We start from the raw sequence: 21,574 nt of genomic DNA on the forward strand, positions 1-21,574 counted from the left end.
TTTTTGTCAACTTTTTGAAGATCATGTGACTGTAGTTGTGTGGCTTTATTTTTGGTTCTGTATTCTGTTCCATTGTTCTATATGTCTGTTTGGTGTGTGTGTGTGTGTGTGTGTGTGTGTGTGTTTACCAGTACCATGCTGTGTTGGTTACTGTATCCTTGCAGAATAGTTTGAAGTCATTACCTTCATTCTTGAAGAACACTTTTGCTGGTTTTAGAATTACTGGTTGAAGTTTTTTTTTCTGACCTTTGAACATGTCAAGCCATTGTTTTCTGATTTCCACCTTTTCATCTGAGAAATCAGACATAATCCATAACATTTTTCTTCTATATGATGCATATAATGTATCTTTTTTTCTATAACTGCTTTTAAGATTTTTCCTCTATATTCTTGGTTTTCAGCTATTGTGTTATTATTTGTAGTATGATATGCCTTCTTTTGGTTTTCTTTGTACATACATTGCATTGGATTTATCGAGCTTCTTGGATCTGTAGGTTTGTTTTTAATCAAATCTTAGAAATTTTCAACTATTATTTCTTCTAATCTATTTTTACACCCTATCTGTTCTCTCTTTTTCTTCTGAGACTCAAATCATAGTTTGCTAAGCATCTTGATATTGTCCCACAGGTCACTGAAACTCTGCTTATTTTGTCAATATTTTTTTTCTCTTTGTTTATCAGTTTGAGTAATTTCTTTTGACAGATTTTCTAGGTTACTAACACTTTATTCTGGTACCTCCAATCTACTGTGAAGCCCATACAGATATTGTACTTTTTGTTCTAAAATTTCTTCTTTTCAATTTCTCTGCTAAGGTCCCCATTTGTTCACTTATTATGCTCACAGTTTTCTTTCCCTCCAACATTATATATATATATATAATGTTTATAGTATACTTATAATATATTGAGGCCTTTTTCTTCTAATTTCAACATCTGATCCATTTCAGGGTAGGTTTTATTGATTGCTTTTTCTTTTGACTATTGGTCACATTTTTCTCTTTGTTTATATATCTGATAATTTTTTGTTTTATGCTGGACAATGTGGATGGTTGTAGAGACTTTGGGTTGTGTAGTTTTCCTTTGGTATATGCAAAAGATTGTTTCCAGGACCCCCTGTGTATACCAAATCCATGCATACTCAGTTCCTGCAGTTGGCTCTTCAGAACCCACATATATGAAAAGTTGGCCCTCTGTATGAGTGGGTTTCACATTCCACTGATACTGTATTTTTATCCGCATTTGGTTGAAAAAAATCTGCATATAAGTAGACCCATGCAGTTCAAAATCATGTTATTCAAGGTTCAACTGTATAATCCTTCTTCTAGGAGAAGTGATTTTTATTCTTATAAAAATTGATACATATATATTATTTATAACAGCTTTATTGAGCTATAATTTACCTACCTACAATTCAATGGTTTTAGTATATTCACGGACATGCGCAACTATTTAGAATGTTTTTATCACCTCAAAAAGAAACTCTACTCCTTAGCTCTACACTTTCCTACCCCTAAACTGTCTCTATAGATTTGCTTGTTTTGAGCATTTCATTGAAATAGAATTTATAATATGTGGTCTTTTGTGACTGGTTTCTTTTACTTAGCTTGATGTTTTTAAGGTTCATCCGTGTTGTAACCAGCACCAATACTTTATTCCTTTTTGTGGCCATATGTATTCCATTGTATGGATGTACTACTATTTTCTTATCCATTTATCAGTTGATAGATGGAGAGCTGATTTTCATTCTAGTAGGCAGTTAAGTTGGCTGGACTCAAACTCCAAACTCTCTCTGTTTCCTGCTAAATACATACAAATAACAAATGTCCTCCTTTTTAGGATGGATGCCATTCCAGTTTCTGCATGTTCTAGATTGCTGTCTAATGCCTACAAATAGCTCTTTTTATATTTCATCCAGAATTTATCATATTTTTCTGTGTGAAGGTTAGCTAATACAATCTACTCCACTGTTATTGGATGCAGAACTCACAATACCTTGCATTTCAATTCCCAATACAGCTTATGAAGCCTTCCACAGTCTTATTTCCTTCAAGCCTCAAAAAACATCTTCCTCTCCCAACTCCAGTTAAATGTCTTAGGTAAACAGAGAATGCTGCTAGTGATATTTAGTCCCTTCATCAATGTCAGCTAAGAAGGCGAAATCTTGGAAACACAAAGTTTAGAGCTGGAGAGGTCTATTGAGTGAGATTATTGCTGGGAATTCAAGTATCCATTCTTTACTCTTTACTATTGTGAGAATTGCACTTCAAGACTTGAAATCACCCCTTGTGATTGGGGAGCAAGCCTGGCCAGGGTGTCTGTAAAATTCAGCCTTGCGCTTTTTAGCTTTCCAGAGGAGGCTGTTATCCTGCCTTCCTAGTAAGGCAGAGGGAAGGAAGTACTGGCACCACAAGTACCACCATTCTGTCTCCCATCTTTGGGACTTAACAATAATAATTAAAACTACAATAAAATAATCATCAGATAAAAAACGTCTCTGTGAAGCCTTACCTCATCTTCTGTCCTGCCAAATCCTAGTTAGTCTTTGAATCCTCTCCATAGGCTTCTGAGAGTTCCATGAAGGAGTAGGACTATGTTGTAGGTAACAACTGTATTCCCATCCTGTAAGCATGCCTAGTACATAGTAGGCACCCAGTAAGGGTTTATGCAACAGATATTTGAACAGCTGAGTATATAATCTGATAAGGAGAAATTCTTCTAGTTCTGACATGCTGTATGGCAATTCTGAATCTATTACCGGCTGGCTTTATTTCCGTGATTTAATTATGACCCTCCAGTTGAGAGTACAGTAGGAAATATCTAAGTGAAATTTTTAAAACCCTGAAAACCAAGTCCAAGTCATGAATTACTTTCCACGTTGCTTTTTTTTTTTTTTTAACCTCTGCTGTAATTATTCTGGACCAAAGTACAAGGAAACTAGGACACAAATTCTATTCTTCCTGTTTATTCATGCATTAAAAGATTACTATGCCATTCTCACTCATAGGTGGGAATTGAACAATGAGAACACTTGGACACAGGATGGGGAACATCACACACCAGGGCATGTCGTGGGGTGGGGGAGGGGGGAGGGATAGCATTAGGAGAAATACCTAATGTAAATGATGAGTTGATTGGTGCAGCACACCAACATGGCGCATGTATACATATGTAACAAACCTGCACGTTGTGCACATGTACCCTAGAACTTAAAGTGTAATTAAAAAAAGATTACAATGCCATAGACAGTTACATTTATCACAGTGCCTAGACATACTTCATGATTTAGAACAGAATAGAAAGCATCACAAATTATTGATGGCACAAGATATAATTTGAATGGTGTCAGAGAAAAACATTTCAAAATAAAAATAAGAAGGTTCACTCGTGTACTACTGTTTTGATTGTTTTTCTTTATAAAAATGCAGATTATGTGGCGTCTCTGGGGAGACCTGTGGCTTCTCGGTATGCTGATGGTCTTTTTCCACAGCTCTACAGAGCAGAAGATGGCAGAGTATACAATGTAAGTCAGAGTTCCCGCAACGCGCAGTCCTGTGACAGGGTGCTGACATCACATCGGGGAGTGCGGTGTGGGGAGAGACTTGTGCTGCTTGGTAGGGATGCAGCTGAGTCAAGCCCTTATTAGGCTGAGGGTTTTCTTTTGGCATTGGTAGGGTGATGAAAGTCATGGCCAAGGAAGGAAGTTTTTGATCCATTGAAATTAGTGCAGAAAGCTCTTGATGAGAGATGAAAACCTTTGCACATTACCACTTTGTTTTGCTTTGAAAATTATGGAAAAAAAAAATATGACAGAGATGATCTGAAAGCCAAGAGCAAACTGCCATTATCTGAGAGAAGCATTAGGAATAGGGGCAGCATTTGCAGATAGGAGAATGAGCACCACCTCTGACCAGAGTCCTTTACTCCCAGCAATTCGGCACCTGAATCTCATGTCTCCTACATGCCAGGCCCTGTGCAGACCCTGGCCAACCACATGGAGCTCAAAGTCTTTTGGAGACACATGTCCCATCACGTCCATTTATGGATATTTGTTCATGTCCATGTACACCCGTATACCACCTGGACTACTGTTTCCTAATATTTAGAAAATTTAAATTACTTTTATTGGTAAATTTTTTTTTGTGAGAAAATTTTTGTAGACCCTATCCTCGAATATGTCTTCCAGTTGTTTACTCTCCTTCTCTTTCAGGAATGCCAATGAGTGATAGTTTTGGTCTCTTTACATAATCCCATATATTTCAGAGGTTTTGTTCATTTTTTCAAATTCTCTTTTTCTTTTGAGACACGTTCTTGTTCTGTCACCCAGTCTGGGGTGCAGTGGTGTGTTCATGGCTCGCTGCAGCCTTGACCTCCCAGGTCCGAGTGATCCTCCCACCTCAGCCCTCCAAGTAGCTGGGACCACAGGCATGTGCCATCATACCCAGCTAATTTTTGTATTTTTTGCAGACAGGGTCTCGCCGTGTTGCCCAGGTTGGTCTTGAACTCCTAAGCTCAAGCAATCCGCCTGCCTGGGCCTCCCACCTGCCTTGGCCTCAACCTCATGCCTCAGATTACATGTGGAAGCCACCATGCCTGCCCCTTTTTCTTTATTTTTGTCTGCCTACATTGATTCAAAGGAGTGGTTCTTCAAGTCTGAAGTTCTTTCCTCAGCTTGGTCTATTTTGTTGTTAATGATTCTAATTGTATTATGATATTTCTGTGGTGAATTGTTCGTTTGCAGAAGTTCAGTTTGGTTCTTTAATACGGCTAAATCATCCAATTCTTGGATCATTTTACCATTTTCCTTGGATTGGGTTTCCACCTTCTCCTGTATCTTTATGAACTTTCTTGACATCCAGATCCTGAATTCAATGTCATTTCAGCCATTTCTATCTGGTTAAAAACCACTGCTGAGGAGCTAGTGTGATTGCTTGGAGGTAAGAGGACACTCTGGACTGAGAGTTTCCAGAATTCTTGCACTGGTTCTTTCTCACCTGTGAAGGCTGATGTTTCCTCATCCTTTTAAGTTGCCATCCTTTGGATGGGCCTTTTTGTTTTTATGTTCTTTATTTCCCTTGAGGGTTTGACTGTGGTGTGAGTTGGGTATAGCTGATTGGCTTTGTTTCTGGATGCTTTCGGAGGGCCAAGGCTCAGCTCAGCATTGCTGGGCTGCATGCTGTAACTCTGGGGCCTAAGACTGGGCTGTGGCTTTGTCCTCTGGCCACTTGAGGTTGAACACTGGCTGCGCTGGGGTAGCCAATGTGCTACCAGGCTGCTGGCAAAAGCCTTCCACTAGGGGCCCCTGGCAATGCTCTGGTGGGGAAGCAGGGGGGCCACGGGTGAAAATACCCTGGTGGGGTGTTGGGGCTGCCCAGGAAACAGCAGAGAGCCTCGAGGGATACTGTAAGAGGGACAGCCAGGCCATTCAGCCTTTGGAGAAACCTCCTTGATGTGGGTGGTAGGTTGCCTTCAGCTTGAAGATGCACCCACTACTTACTTTTTCTAAAGCTTAAATTACTTTTTTTTTTTTTTTTTTTTAGATGGAGTTTCGCTCTGTCGCCCAGGCTGGAGTGCAGTGGTGCCATCTCAGCTCACTCTGCCTTCTGGGTTCAAGCAATTCTCCAGCCTCGGCCTGTCAAGTAGCTACAGTTGTGTGCCACCGTATCCAGCTAATTTTTGTATTTTTAGTAGAGATGGGGTTTCGCCATGTTGGCCAGGCTGGTCTCGAACTCCTGACCTCAGGTGATTCACCCATCTTGGTCTCCCAGTGTCCTGGGATTACAGGCATGAGCCACCATGCCAGGTCCAGCTTAAATTCCTTTTTTAAACTAAGCCTGGTCCTAAACAATACTATCTGTGGAATCTTGAGTTTGATGGGCTAAGTATATTTTTTATCTGAACCACATTAAAATCAATGCCAAACTCTTAAAAACATCTGTCCCTTTACCTTCAAAATCTACCTCCACATTCCCTGTGATGTGCCCACCCTGGCTTCTGTGTTGTAGCAGTAGCTGTGGATGCTGGTGAAGGAGCTGGTAATTCTGTCTTAAGGGGCCATGAGAAGCCTCCAAGAAGTGATGCTGGAGCTTGAGAAATGAGCTTGAGAGACACATAGGACAGGGAAGGAAGGAGCCTGAGCCAAGGCACAAAAATGTAGAAAGAGGTGATGTGGTCTGAAAGCACATTTTCCAAGATAAAATACCGTATCTTTTAAAATGTGCTCCGACGGAGAATCCCTAAGCCTAGCTGGGAAGGTGACCGCGTCCACCTTTAAAAACAGGGCTTACAACTTAGCTCACACCCGGCCAATCAGATAGTAAAGAGAGCTCACTAAAAAGCTAATTAGGCAAAAACAGGAGGTAAAGAAATAGCCAATCATCTATTGCCTGAGAGCACAGCGGGAGGGACAATGATCGGGATGTAAACTCAGGCATTTGAGCCAGCAATGGCTACCCTCTTTGGGTCCCCTCCCTTTGTGTGGGAGCTCTGTTTTCACTCTATTAAATCTTGCAACTGCAAAAATAAAATAAATAAAATAAAATAATAAAATAAAATATGCTTTGTCACAGAATAGGGCACACTTTTTTCTTGTTCCTTGTCTATGTCTTCTATTGCCTTTCTACCTCTTGAAAGGCCTTGCACAGTGTGTCTGATCTATGTGAAGGATGGTTTATTTGTACATACAAGAAATTTCCTGCAAGTCTCTGTCACCATTTGGGGGCAGCCCAAGGGCTGTTGGTAGCAGCAGTGAGTGATCAGGTGGTCCAGGTGCAGGGGAGCTTCGCCCGAGAGAGGAGGGCATGAGGACAAAAGTCATGAGCAGAAAGATGTGTAGCTGGGATGGCATCCTTTAGAGGAAGCCAGGAAGGTGTGCTGGCATGTTCAGTAGCATTTTCAGAAATATTTTTGGAATGTTATATTTAGGTAAACATTTTAGTGAGACATTATTTTCCATCTGCCTTTGATGGTCTTTTCTTCTACCTAATTTCTTAAGAGTGCCCTGGGCTTTTTCTGATAAAGATAATCTGTAACTATAAAGATAAAACATAATCTGGTAAGATATTTTTTAAGGACTGCTGTATTTTGAATAGATCACATTATTATCTTTTCTTCTGTGGAGAATCCAAGCGTTTTTCTGTTGAAAGACTGGAACTTTTTCTCCTGGATTCTGTAGTGTTTGGAGGGTCACTGGCAACATTGTTAGGAGTGCACAGTTCTCAGTGGCAGCACTGTGGTTCAAATGACTTATTTTGGTGTTGTTTTATTGTTTTTGTCTTTTATTTTCATTAAGCTGACAGCTAAGTCAGAACTGATTTATCAGTTCGTGGAACATTTAACACAAGCTGTGGAGAGCTACAAGCAGCGAATGGACTGGCTCACCAGCAAGAGCCGGCAGATTTTTGGTGTCATCTTGGAACAGTGTGTCACCATAGTGCTGGATTTTGGCGGCATTCTGGAGGGGGAGCTTGATCTGTGCCAAGAGGCTCTAACAATGGTTCTCCAGGAGCAGGTGGCTCACATAACCAAGTTCAATATCATACGGTGAGTTCCCATAGGAAGGGAGTATTTTAGTGAAAGTTCACAGTAATTTGTACATATTTGGAATTAAGTAGCACAGCTGACACAGTTAGCTGTCTGGTGAGGGAAGAGGCATTATCTTATACTTTCCTAGAAGATGTAATTTCAGCAGCAATTCCACAGTGAATAAATCTTAGGAACTTTTATCTGCTTTGCACAGGGTGTCTTAGCTTTCACATTAAAAGAGATTTAGAAACATGCATTTCTTCAGTGCATGGGAAGGTTAAAATATAAGAATATGAGTTATGGCAAATATATATTTAAGGCCATAAATCTCTTCATTCATTTTAGCTTTTAACTTGGGTAATGAATTCAAAGGTCACTAATTTCACGGATTTTCCAGACTGAAGTTGCAACTCAAGTTGACCTCGCCTATAAGCTGACCCCTTTCATCAGAACAACAGGTGGCTGGCTTTATGGAATTTCCCATATTTCAGAGTTTTCACAACCAATTATTTATGGATTCTTGGATTCAAGAGAATTTGGATGTCAGCACTAACTTCTCATCTGGAAAAGTGATTGCACCTCCTTGACAAAAAACATCTGGATAAGGGTTTGGGAAGGATCTACCTGATTCAGTTTTTCTGTTTTTAATCAGATACTTTCAGCTACATAGAGGACATCTCTGGGGACAATGCCTAATTATGTTCTATCTAGATTCCTATTTCTGTCACAGGTATAGTACTGAAAGAATCAAGTGCTTAAGTCTAAAGCTTTTGTTTTCTTGGAAACCTCTGAACAACATAGATGCCACTTAGCCAGATTCTCTACCCAGGAAGCACACAGAAGACATGAGTGTGAGCCAGCCCTGCTTCTGGTGGCGTGCCATGGGGGCAATCAGGCCAGTTTATTTGCAATTATCAGTTGCAAATAAATTGAGATAATTCAAATGGCTCTTCTTTTTTTGGAATTGGGGGTTCTATCAGTCATTTACAAGTCCAAACTAAATGGTTTAACCACATTTTCTCAGGATTTAGAATTTATACTCTGTTGAACTCAAAACAATACCAGTATTAATCCGAAAGAAGGCAACCTGTGGGAATCTTTCAGGACAATGAAAACAATGTCATGAAAGAATTAGAAATAAAATTTCAGAGCTGTAGGGAAAAGAAAGAGAGATCAGACTGTTACTGTGTCTATGTAGAAAGGGAAGACATAAGAGACTCCATTTTGAAAAAGACCTGTACTTTAAATAATTGCTTTGCTGAGATGTTGTTAATTTGTAGCTTTGCCCCAGCCTCTTTGACCCAACCACTTTGACCCAACCTGGGTCATTTGTAAACAAAATGTTTACAAGCAGTATACTTAGTAAAAGTCATCGCCATTCTCTAGTCTCAATAAACCAGGGGCACAATGCACTGCGGAAAGCCGCAGGGACCTCTGCTCTTGAAAGTGGGGTATTGTCTAAGGTTTCTCCCCATGTGATAGTCTGAAATATGGCCTCGTGGGATGAGAAAGACCTGACCTTCCCCCAGCCCGACACCCGTAAAGGGTCTGTGCTGAGGTGGATTAGTAAAAGAGGAAAGCCTCTTGCAGTTGAGATGGAGGAAGGCCACTGTCTCCTGCCTGCCCCTGGGAACTGAATGTCTTGGTGTAAAACCCGATCATACATTTGTTCAATTCTGAGATGAGAGAAAAACCGCCCTATGGTGGGAGGCGAGACATGTTTGCGGCAATGCTGCCTTGTTATTCCTTACTCCACTGAGATGTTCGGGTGGAGAGAAACATAAATCTGGCTTACATGCATGTCCAGTCATAGTACCTTCCCTTCAACTTAATTGTGACATAGATTCTATTGCTCACGTTTGTTGCTGATCTTCTCCTTATTATCACCCTGCCCTCCTACTACATTCCTTTTTACTGAAATAATGAAGATAATAATCAATAAAAACTGAGGGAACTCAGAGACCGGTGCCGGTGCAGGGCCTTGGTATGCTGAGCGCCGGTCCCCTGGGCCCACTGTTGTTTCTCTGTACTTTGTCTCTGTGTCTTATTTCTTTTCTCAGTCTCTCGTCCCACCCAACTAGAAATACCCACCGGTGTGGAGGGGCAGGCCACCCCTTCATAGAGGAATAGAATTGCTGGTGATTTGCAAATCTTAATACTGTGAATTATTATAAATTTACTATTAAGAGAAGCCAGTTACATATAAACTTGCCTGTTTATAAAAAATAACTTCTCTTAGTGTTTTAAAGACTCATTATTAGTGTTTACCTTTCTGTTTCTCACGTAAACATTGTTTTTCCTAGTCAGCAGGGCTTATAGAAGATAGTGGTGCTTTGAGAACCTGTCTTAAACAGCTTGCTGGTTTTGTTGGTAACATCAGAGGGCTGGGAGCTATGATTTCTTTCTTTTTCAGCTTTAGAGATGGATGTTGGCAGCTTGCTGCTCATGGCTGTGAGACGGAGGGTTGGCATCCCCAGTAGCATTGATCACTGCCCAGTGACCACTCCATGTGATCCCTTTCAGGGTTTCTCAAGAGCCTGTGAAGTGGCAGGAAAATGCTACTCCTGTGACCAAACAGTCCATAGCTACTGCCATCAGTTGGGTTGAGAAACTGACGGTTGAGCTGACTGTGAGCGAGTTTGGCCGCCTGGATGCTCTGCTGGAAGCCGGGAAAGACAAGACTGTAAGTGCGTGTTCATGGCTGGCCCCAGGCCATGGAGGTGGCTTCCAGCTTAACTCTTCACACTCAGTGACTTTACACGGCCCTTCAACTGATCTTGGGCCCCTCCCAGCAGGATCTGACAGAGATCCCATCAGGCACTGATGGTGATGGCATAGCTGGAACAACCCAAATGAGGCCCCTGAATACCCGTCCCCTGAACCTGGCTAGCCTCCCTCTGTAGGGTGACTGGGGATACAGGGTAGACCCTTGTTTAGCCAGTGTCAGGAGAGCCGAGTGCGACTCACACCCACCAAGCATTGAGAAAGAACAGGAGAGAGGCCATAGTTGTGCATCTTTGCCATATTAACTTCACTCTTGCTCTCCTGCCAATTAGATCAGTCAGTCTATCTCTTATGGGGAGGAGAGAGAGATTGGAAGACTCCTCATAGAACCCTGAGGATGAGGAAATAGAGTTTTCCCAGCATCCATGTTCTGAATCTTTCCTAGTTCCTCTTCTTCACATACTGGATCTGTCATCTGTCACACACTTTCCAAGGTGAAGTACATGCAAGCTGATGACTCCATCCATTTTTGGATGTCAACGTATTGACATGAATTTTGGTAGGGACCTTTTGGAAATAAAGCTTTACCTGGAAGAAGTGATTAGATGGTGGTGTGTTATGTCTCTTTGAGCCACAGGGTCTGTGTTTCTGGGAGTGACTCTAGTGATGGGAGTGTTGGGGCAGTGGCAAGCCACTAGAGACACACTCTGGGCAGGTGGGGTCCTTTCGCCAGCCTTGAGTTCCTGTGGTAAGGTCTGCTTGCCTTTGGATACAGTTACTTAACAATTATGTGCTTCCTCCGCTCTGAAAGCCAGGGGTTTCTGTAGGTTTCAAACTTTACCCAGCTGCATCAAGAAGTCCATTGCTGGAGAAAGAGGCCACGTGTTGGCATCTTGAAAGATAGCCCCCAGTGGTCACCGGCCTGTGTTTATCAATACTGAGGGCGATGGTTTGTAATTGGAAACACATTGTTTTTCCTTCCAAGGCCAAAGGAACAAATGTTTTCCATTAAGGAAGAACCAGATACAAGCTAGTTTGTTCCTTGGTCCTTTGAGTTTGTTTTAACATCTGTAAAATTTCAAGTGTCTGGACACCTTAATAAGCATTCAAAAAAATGAAACATTCCCAGGCTCAGGGTGTGTGTGCATGAGCCTGTGCAGACAGCTGTTCTCTTTGTCTATGAACCTGGCTATTGTGGTCACAGCTGACTGTGGCCCCCTGACCTGACTGCAGGATACCCCAGTGACCCTGCCTTTCTGTTTTACTCCTTCTGGTTCGTGCCTCTCCTTTCTCTGGGGTTCGTTCCTATTCCAGGAAGTAAGGAACAATTCAGTGAGTTCCAGGGAAGTCCTATGGAAGAAAAGGAACCAAGAAAGAAGCTTCCAGGCACTGATCATCAAATGCAGCCTGAAAGCTTTTGAGAAGAGGCTGTGGAGCAGCACATGCAAGCCCTGCACAGACCGCTGTGCCCCTCTGCCCACAGCCTTGATCTGGGGGTGGTCTCAAGGAAAATTCTAGTAAATGCAACTGCCTTGCATATAAAAATGCCATGTCCTGTGTTTTATAAGGAGTTAAAAAACGCATGTGTGTGTGGCAGGGGCTGGGGGAAGTGGGTTCCCATAAGTCCTGCTTCTCTGCTCCATACCTGTCATGCCCATCCTAGCGAGTTCTGAATTCATCCAGATGGCTGCAGTTTGCTCTGAACAGAAAAGATGGAAGGCTTAAAGAATTTTTTGAACAGCAAATATAAACACCTAGACTGTTCCTACTGATACAGCCTGCTGCAGGTTAGCATCTCCCTCCATGAACGGGAGCTGAGAGGAGCCAGGAAAGTGGGCATTGTCTTGTGCCCACAAATTAACATGCAAGTCCCGTTTCTGTACCAAGCCCACATGAGGAGTAGGGCTGAACCACATGCTTGGTCATAGAGAAGGAAGATGCCCAGAGAGGCTCCTGGCCCCCTCCAGGCGCAGGCTTTGTAACCACCACGGGCCAGGAAGACTGAAACAGGAAGCAACGAGAGAGGGGAGCCTTGAGTTCTAAGAAGAGCATGTGCAGAGTGGGAGATCTATTGAAATACTGGCTCGACTCATAGCACTCGAAGAGCACTATTGATAGATGAATTACTGTTGCATCTCATGAAAAGGAACCTGGCTCATTGGGAGGGCAGCACGTGGGGTCCTGGGGACATGTTCGGTGGTTGAGGGAGTGGACATCCTCAGAGACCAGGTGTGTGGACTGGCACAGCGTTTCTGCTCTTCAGTAGCCCTGGTCCAGGACATGCATCTTTGGAAGTTAGTAGCTTCCCAGGCCTTACAAGGAAGGGTGGTGTACAGGATGAAAGGGAAGGCTGTTTACCCAGAGTCCTGGTTCTAAGCTGCCTAAGAAGACCGAGGGGCTTTGCTTCTCTGCCAGGACAAGGCCACCTACCCAGGAGATACCTGCATTTCTGATTCTGTTCTCAGCCTCTCTTCCATCCACCTGCTGGTGCACATCTGTTTAGTTTTTGGTTTCTTTTAATCATATTTCCTGGGAGACCAAGTGAGTGGATTAAAGACAGACTCACATGATTTCATTAAGAACCTTCACTGCTGGAGTAAAAGCCAGAGTCCTGGCCACATTAATCCATGACCCTGGCAGTTCATTTATTTCCTTGTAGTGGTTCAGGCGGGCATCAGATCTTTTCTTTTTTGTATCTCTGATGCCTAACAAGGGCTCTATAAATGCTTGTTGAACAGTGAAGGGTTGGAAAGGAAATAATTTTCATATTCTTGTGTTTGAGGGGAAGATGTGGGTCCCATTTCCAAGCTATGGCATAGATTTGAGTTTTGTGAATTGAAGTGAGATGGTCTGTGTGGGATTGAACAGGTGAATTTGCTGAGTCTTGTAGGGCCCTGGTGGGGATGGCAGGTGGGGACAGAGACCCTGAAACCTGGGAGGTCAGAAAGTCAGTGGTGGTCAAGGATCCTAAGAGGGATCCAAGAGGTGAACTAGATCACTACCATGGGGACAGTCACTACCATAGAGGGAATCAGATCAAATGGGCTGAGACAGCAGAGGATTCCCACAGGTACAGGGAGGATTTGGAGGTCAGATCCAAGGACTGGAGTTGGCCAGAAATGTTGCAATATTCAAAGGTGTACGCAGAACAAGACCGAATTTTGCTGGATCTTTCGCTGCTGTTCTGGTTGAGTTTCTTTTTGCTCTTTGAAGAGTGAAGATTTTTATACCTGGAAGCCTAGGGGATGAGAGCACAGGCTCTGGCCAGTGGAGCAGAGGGCAGTCAGAGTAGAAGCACACACTTCTAGTCTGTTCCTTTCTTCCCCCAAAAGCTGCAGCTGGGAAGATGTCAAGGACTCTTTGGTGGGGCAGAATGCATGTTACTGTGTGAAGCTGCAGAATGAATGGCCCAGATAGAATAAGGAATTTCAAGTGAAAACATAAAGGCTCCTCCCTACTTGATGTAGTATGAAGTTGCAAGAGCTTTTTACTCACTCTAAAGGAGCTGAATGGAACTCATGTATTTTATCAAATTCGGTGCAAATCAGCATTTAGGGGAATGTGGTCGGTGAGGAAGCTGCTCCTGGACTGAAGGCTGCTGCTGAGCCTCAGGACTGGCCTTTGCCTTCAAGGAGCTCAAAGACACTGGTTAAGGGAGCAGATTCCCATGAGGATAACTCCTTTAAGCCACACAATCTCCTGGTCCCAACTTTTGGTCAGTGATGTTGGTATTGGGGGTAGGAGCCTGAACCCTTGGATGGTGGGGTAACCACAGAAGTAAAAAAAGCGCCTGTCTGGGGTCACCTTCTATTGCTTGCTCTTACTTTCAGAATTCTGGGGCTCGTATTCATCTCTAACAGGTGACCAGCCTTGCCACGAACAGCACAGCATAGCCGTGGACAGCAAGGGCAGGGCTTGTGGGGCCAGGCAGCCGAGGCTTACCAGCTCCAAGGCCAACTTAGTTTTCCTTTCCAAGCCTCAGTTTCTTCATCTGTAAACTGGGCATGGTAATAATTCATGCTCCACAGGACTGTTGTATTGAGTGAAATAATTCATTTTCGTTTATCATCCCAAATAGCCAACAGTATTAAAGCCATTTTGCTTTAAGAGGCATTTTGCCAGTTTGATGGCAGACAGGAGTAGGTAGCATATTTATCCTCTTTTCTGTTTTTCTAAGTGTCATCACGTGAGCAGAAAGGAGAGGCAGAAAGACTGTACAGGAGAGTTGGGGGGGATAGGTGGTCTCAATGTAAAGCATGTCCCAGGAAATCTGTAGCACAGAGAGTTGACTGAAAATGTATGTGATTAAGAAGCCGAGTAATGAACTTAATGAATAGTGAATAATGTCATAACCTTAGTAAAGGAAAATAAATCCTGACTCACTGTTGGCTACAGCAATTTTCAGTTTGATGAAATCTCAAGGGAAAAACATTTCTGCACAAGAACTTCAGGTTTTTGGATTAGTGCCAGAGCAAAGAAGCTGCGTTTACATGACGTGCATTGGACATGTGTGGTGTCAGGAGTGGCTGACAGACCACCTCGAGATGTGTGTCTTCACCTCCCTCTTCATCTGACCAACCCTAGAAAATACTCTGCATCTGCTCCCCTGTCTCAGGCCATGTGTCACTTAGATCCTTGCAACAGGATGAACCTGTCCCCATGCAAAACTTGGGCACTGACGTGGCTGGAAAACTCGGATAAATAATAGGCCTGCTAAGTGGAAGCCATTTAAATGCGTCTCCCACGAGGTCATGCATCAGACCAGGAAAAGAGTGAAACAGAATGCATCTGCTGGAAGAGCAGTATTGGCTGGCTACAAGGAATCTGGAGAAGATGGTTTCTTCCTTCTTTCAGGGTTTTTCTTGCTTCCAGTTTACTGACTTGAAGAAATTTACAATATTCCTCAGTCTCTTACTGCTCGATCAGTACTTTTTAGAATCAGGGAGCTGGCGTTGAAAGCCCTGAGAGAAAGAGGCCTGGGAGGGGGCCGGGGCTTTCTGTGCCTCGTTGGTGGAGGGATGTTCCTCAAGTGGCCTGATCTCAGCTCCCACTCTGTCCTTCTCCTAAGTCCCAGTCTGGGCCCCACCCACTGCCTCCCACCCCCATCCCTTCCACCTCCTTGGCACAGTCTGCTCCATCTGGCTGCAGGCAGAGCACCCCAACCAACTAGAAATCAACCATGAGGCCTCCCGCCCCCCACCCTCCTGGCCAGGTGCGTTTAAGTCCTGGGATAGACGTTGAGGTGAGGCCATTTGTTGACTATCTTCAGCTCATCGGGATTTGGGATTAGAGCAAGGAGAGGGTCATGAATCCTAAAGGGATGGTGACATCTATTTACCTCCTAACACAATACATTTGCTGGGGTTTCTTCCCCCATTTATGTGTGGACACAGTCCATCGGGACATTTATAGGGCAGGTTGAGAGGATATGGATTCCTGGCTCTCCTTGGGTTTTTTACTTTCTGAGATGTATAGAAATCCACACATAGTTGGAAGTCATACTGTTTCAATGCCATCATGAATGATAAACTGCATTGTCTCCCTTTTAACAAGGGAAGACACTGAAGTTAGGTCAGTTGCCTGAGGTGACAGAGCTCCTGGGTGGCAGGGGCGGGGAGGACTGTGGAAGCACCGTCCTGGGAGGAGCGAGGGTGGCGGGGCTGCAGCAGGGCAGGAGGGGTGGCCACCCTGAGATAGAGAGTTCTCTCTCAATTCAGCAGGTGGCACTTATCTGGGATTGTCTGCTTACTGGGGGAGGTGTGCATCTTCCAGAATCACTGGTTTAAGCTTGTGTGTGTGTGTGTGTGTGTGTGTGTGTGTGTGTCCTGACACAGGGATTGCTTATTCTCCCATTCTTCTCATGGCCTCGTTTGGTGGCAAGAGGCAGGGCACTGCAGGCGGACCTGGCATCTGACCAGCTGTGCACAGTCAGGACAGCCTCACCCCAGCCCCGGGTGTGTGAATCCCTGCTGAAGTGAGCCCAGAGGTGGAGCCAGCTGGGGGTGTGCCCTCCTTTCCACATTCTGCCTCAGACGGAGGACACATGAGTTTGCATTGTAGGATTCTGGCACCGCCACGGGAAATGGCGGATAAGCTTCCTGCCTGCAGTGGCTGTGTCAGTCCTTCCTTCATTGCTTGACTTGAAAATAACCACTCCGAACCTGTGCGATATATTTGTGGCCCAGAGGAAGTTCTCCAAATCTGCCAACCATATTCTTCTCATGCCATACCCAAGACAATAGCCACTGTTGACAGACCTTCTTGGCACCAAGCCTTGAATATCTCACTTCCTGACTGGCCCTGATGTCCTCAGAGAACCCTGGGCAGGGCTGCTATTCTTTCTGCCCATTTTTTCTAAGAGATCATTTTGTAGAATGGGTATTACTGATGAGACTAGTACCAAGCTAGGGCATGTGAGGGAGATAAACCATTGGCACCATTGTTTTGCAGATTGAATCCATTTACTACTTTGTGGTGGGGGATGTTCCTGAAGAATCCAAGGAGCTTCTCCTCCAGAGGGCCTTGGAGATCCCGTGTCCGGTCTACACAGTGTCCTTCAATGCCAGAGGAGAAGGCACTATAGCTTTTCTAAAGGATCTGAGTGCCAAGACCCACAGCAGGTAGGCAGAAAATGTGCTCTTGAGTGACAGCAAGTGGGTTGCCTGCTCACACAGGATCAACAGTGGGTCTTGCATTCTTTGTGGCTTTAACCAATCTGTTGCTGTGTTCTCCTCTTTCCAGTATAGTATTTAGTCTCTCTGCATCTTCTCCATCCTGTATTAATCATGCCTTTGTATTTTCTGCAATTCTTATGCTTTGACCTCTTGGCATCTTGCTGGTCCAGGAGACCCTGTCCCTCCCAGGGCTAGCCAATTCCTGGAGATAGCAAATTACTCACTGGGGCTCACTTTCATATGCAAACCAACCAGAGCCCACACTGCCAATCCAGGCTGTCTCACTTAGAACCACTGTTCTCTACCCCAGTCACTCCAGGGCCACACACCAGAAAACTCGGGATGGCCCCCACACCCCAGAGCCCACGGAAATTATTCAAATAGCCAATCCTAAGCCTGCTTACCCTTCCTCTCCTGTTCCTTCCCTTGGCAGCCACATTAAAGGTCCTCACCTACCTTTCCCCTCACTCCCTCTGCCTCCCGGCTGACCCGATGCTTCCCTGTGTGGCCTGCGTGGCATGCTGTGCCCCTCTCTCCTCCTGGGAACTGGGCTAGTCAGCTTGGGCTGCCATAACAAATTGCCACAGATTGGGTGGCTTAACAGATATTTATTTCTTACAGTTCTAGAGGCTGGGAAGTACTAGGTGAAGGAGAATTCGGTTTCTGGTGAGGGCTGTCTCCCCGTCTTGTAGGCAGCTGCCTTCTCACTCTGTCCTCACATGGTGGAGAGAGAGAGAGAGTGACAGAGAGAGAGAGAGAGAGAGGAGAGAGAGAGTGTGTGTGTGGAGAGAGAGGAGAGAGAATGTGTGTGTGTGTGTGTGTGGAGAGAGAGGAGAGAGACAGAGAGAGAGAGAGAGAGACAGAGAGTGAGGGCGCACTCACTGGTGTCTCTTCCTCTTCCTATAAGGTCACTCATCCTATAGAATCAGGGCCCTGCCCTGTGACCTCATTTAACCTTTATCACCTCCTCGGTAACTTTTATTACCTCCTGTTCTATCTCCAAAGACAGTCACATTGGGAATTAGGGCTTCAACATAGGAATTTTTTTGGCTTGGGGTTGGGGGAGCACAATTCAGTCCATAGGGGAACCATGAGTAACAAACTATCTTTTCAATGGCAGTAGGCTCCTTATCTATTGGCCTCACAATACCCGAATAGTAATAAAACCTGCATTTTAAAACATATGCCCCTGTACCCTGGGTGTGTGTGTGTGTGTGTGTGTGTGTGTGTGTGTGTAAGTTTAGGTCTCTTGTGGAGAAAGACCAGCGACTTCTGTGGTTACAAGGAGAATTATAAAATCCTTTCCTAAGTTCTCCTTGAAATGGGTACAAGGTCTTCCCAGAGCACTTGTTCTTTAAATATTTTTAAATTGATATATATTTGTACATATTTATAGGGCCCATGAAGGGGTGGGTTGCCCCTCCACACCTGTGGGTGTTTCTCATTAGGTGGAATGAGAGACTTGGAAAAGAAAGAGACACAGAGACAAGGTATAGAGAAAGAAAAAGGGGGCCCAGGGGACCAGCGTTCAGCATACGGAGGATCCACGCTGGCACCAGCCTCTGAGTTCCCTTAGTATTTATTGATCATTATCGGGCGTGGCAGGATAATAGTGGAGAGAAGGTCAGGAGGTAAACGCGTGAACAAATGTCTCTGCATCATAAACAAGGTACAGAAAACAGTGCTGCGCTTTTGATGTGCATATACATAAACATCTCTTTTTTTTTTTTTTTTTTTTTTTTTTTTTTTGAGACGGAGTCTTGCTCTATCACCCAGGCTGGAGTGCAGTGGCCCGATCTCGGCTCACTGCAAGCTCCACCTCCCGAGTTCACGCCATTCTCCTGCCTCAGCCTCTCCGAGTAGCTGGGACTACAGGCGCCCGCCACCACGCCCGGCTAATTTTTTTGTATTTTTAGTAGAGACAGGGTTTCACTGTGGTCTCCATCTCCTGACCTCATGATCCGCCCGCCTCGGCCTCCCAAAGTGCTGGGATTACAAGCGTGAGCCACAGCGCCCGGCCAATCTCAATGCCTTAAAGAGCAGTATTGCTGCCAGCATGTCCCACCTCCAGCCCTAAGGCGGTTTTCCTCTATCTTAGTAGATGGAATATACAATCGGGTTTTATACAGAGACATTCCATTGCCCAGGGATGGGGAGGAGACAGATGCCTTCCTCTTATCTCAACTGCAAAGAGGCATTCCTTCCTCTTTTACTAATCCTCCTCAGCATAGACACTTTATGGGTGTTGGGCTGGGGGACGGTCAGGTCTTTCCCTTCCCAGGAGGCCATATTTCAGACTATCACATGGGGAGAAACCTTGGACAATACTTGGCTTTCCTAGGCAGAGGTCCCTGCGGCCTTCCGCAGTGTTTTGTGTCCCCGGGTACTTGAGATTAGGGAGTGGTGATGACTCTTAACAAGCATGCTGCCTTCAAGCATTTGTTTAACAAAGCACATCTTGCACAGCCCTTAATCCATTTAACCCTGAGATGACACAGCACATGTTTCAGGGAGCACAGGGTTGGGGGTAGGGTTACAGATTAACAACATCTCAAGGCAGAAGAATTTTTCTTAGTACAGGACAAAATGGAGTCTCTTATGTCTACTCCTTTCTACACAGACACAGTAACAATCTGATCTCTCTTTCTTTCCCCCACAGGCCCATGTGATATTCTGTTGCATGCATAGCATGTGGAATGATCAAGTTGGATTTAGGATGTCCATCACCTTATTTATCATTTCTATGTGTCGGGAACATCTTAAGTCCCCTCTTCTGGCTATTGTGAAATATAAGATACACTGTTGTTAACCATAGCCACCCTACTTTACCATCGGAACATTAGAACCTACTCCTTCTATCTCACTGTATGTTTGTACCCATTAACCAACCTGGTTTTTTTTTTTTTTTTTTTTTTTGAGATGGAGTCTCGTTCTGTCACCCAGGCTGGAGTGCAGTGGCACGATCTCGGCTCACTGCAACCTCCGCCTCCCGGGTTCACGCCATTCTCCTGCCTCAGCCTCTCCGAGTAGCTGGGACTACAGGCGCCCGCCACCACGCCCGGCTAATTTTTTGTATTTTTAGTAGAGACGGGGTTTCACCGTGGTCTCGATCTCCTGACCTCGCGATCCGCCCGCCTCGGCCTCCCAAAGTGCTGGGATTACAAGCGTGAGCCACCGCGCCCGGCCTAACCAACCTGTTTTTATCCCCCTGATCCTGACACCTTTCCCAGCCACTGGTATTTATCATTCTACTCTCATCTCCATGAGATCAACTTTTCCACCTCCTACCCATGAGTGAGAACATGCGATATTTGTCTTTTTATACCTGGCTTATTTCCCATAATATAATGACCTCCAGTTCCATCCATGTTGCTGCAAATTATGGGATTTCCTTCTTTTTGTGGCTGAATAGTATTTATTATGTATATGCCACCTTTCTTTATCCATTCATCCATTGATGGACACTTAGGTTGATTCCATATCTTGGCTATTGTGAATAGTGCTGTAATAAACACAGGGTGCAGATAATCCCTTTGATATGCTGACTTCCTTTTCTTTGGGTAAAACCCGGTAGTGGGATTGTTGGATTGTATGATAGTTCTATTTGTAGTTTTTCGAGAAATCTCCATAGTCTTTCCTATAATGGCTGTACTAATTTACATTCCCACCAACAACTTATAAGACTTCCCTTTTCTCTGCCTCCTCAGCAGCATCTGTTATTTTGTCTTTTTGATAATAGCCCTCCTAACAGGGTAAGATGGTATCTTGTTCTTAAGTGTAGGTGCTCATCACAGTCACTGGGGAGCTTGTTAATGATACAGAGGCCAGGCTTCACCTTGCCAGCTCATTGCATGTCATAGAGAGAGCCCAGGAATATGCATTTTTCCCATCACTTTGCATAATAACTGCCCATAGAGCTTGATTGAAATGCAAATTTTATAGCCACAGCCCCAGGAATTCTAATTTTCAAGATCTGTGAAGGGCTAGAAATTTTCATTGTTAACAAGACTTTGGGACTCTAAGGACCATTGCTGTGGCTGCTCTTAACAGCACTTTGAAATCTTTAACATCAGGTATGTGGCTCCCATTCTGGGTTCCTGAGCCCCTAAGTACAGAAGGGGGCTCCCTCCTCTAGCCTTGCTAGTTGAAAGAGAAGAGGCAACTGGCCAGTCACCTCTCTTGCTGTTCTCTGCTTAGCTCATCTGGGGCATGCTAGAGCCCAGGGAATAATTTCCTGTGAGAGAAGCTGTGCTTCAGCTACCTAGAGGCCATGCAGCCATACAGATGGGTCTTGCAGAAAAGGATGAGGTATTGATGTATCCTCCTGTCCACGCTCTGGACCTTTGCAGACAAGTGTAACCCATCACGAGTAGTGCCCCTGCCTTCTCCACTCCCTGCCTGGACACTCCATAGCTTCTGGTTGGTCTTGGTTCACCTTTGGCTGTGGGGCCCCAGCTGGAGGGCAGTTATTCTCCAGCTGCAAGTGGCATGTCCTGAGTGTCTCAGGTTGCAGGAGGCTGCCTGGTCTGGTGACCCTCCAAGTGGACTCCGGCTTCCCCTGTGCCAGAGGCTGTGTCTGGGTAGAGCCACCAGTCCAAGCACAGCGCTGTGCTCTAAGGCTTAAACAGCCTGTCATAATGCTGAGTTGCTTCTGCA

The 21,574-nt window shown here is 44.7% G+C and overlaps 1 protein-coding gene across 1 annotated transcript in view; it reads left to right on the forward strand.

Annotated features, from left to right (window-relative positions):
• VWA3B (von Willebrand factor A domain containing 3B) overlaps window positions 1–21,574 on the forward strand; it is a 225,647-nt gene that overhangs the window by 26,315 nt on the left and 177,758 nt on the right. Inside the window, exons 3-6 of the mRNA XM_030827864.1 lie at window positions 3,425–3,519; window positions 7,288–7,538; window positions 10,044–10,203; window positions 16,695–16,864. Coding sequence (XP_030683724.1) covers window positions 3,425–3,519; window positions 7,288–7,538; window positions 10,044–10,203; window positions 16,695–16,864 — 676 coding nt within the window. The remainder of the gene's footprint in view (window positions 1–3,424; window positions 3,520–7,287; window positions 7,539–10,043; window positions 10,204–16,694; window positions 16,865–21,574) is intronic.

The sequence above is a fragment of the Nomascus leucogenys genome, chromosome 14 (genome assembly GCF_006542625.1).
Source record: "Nomascus leucogenys isolate Asia chromosome 14, Asia_NLE_v1, whole genome shotgun sequence".
Lineage (NCBI taxonomy): Eukaryota > Metazoa > Chordata > Mammalia > Primates > Hylobatidae > Nomascus > Nomascus leucogenys.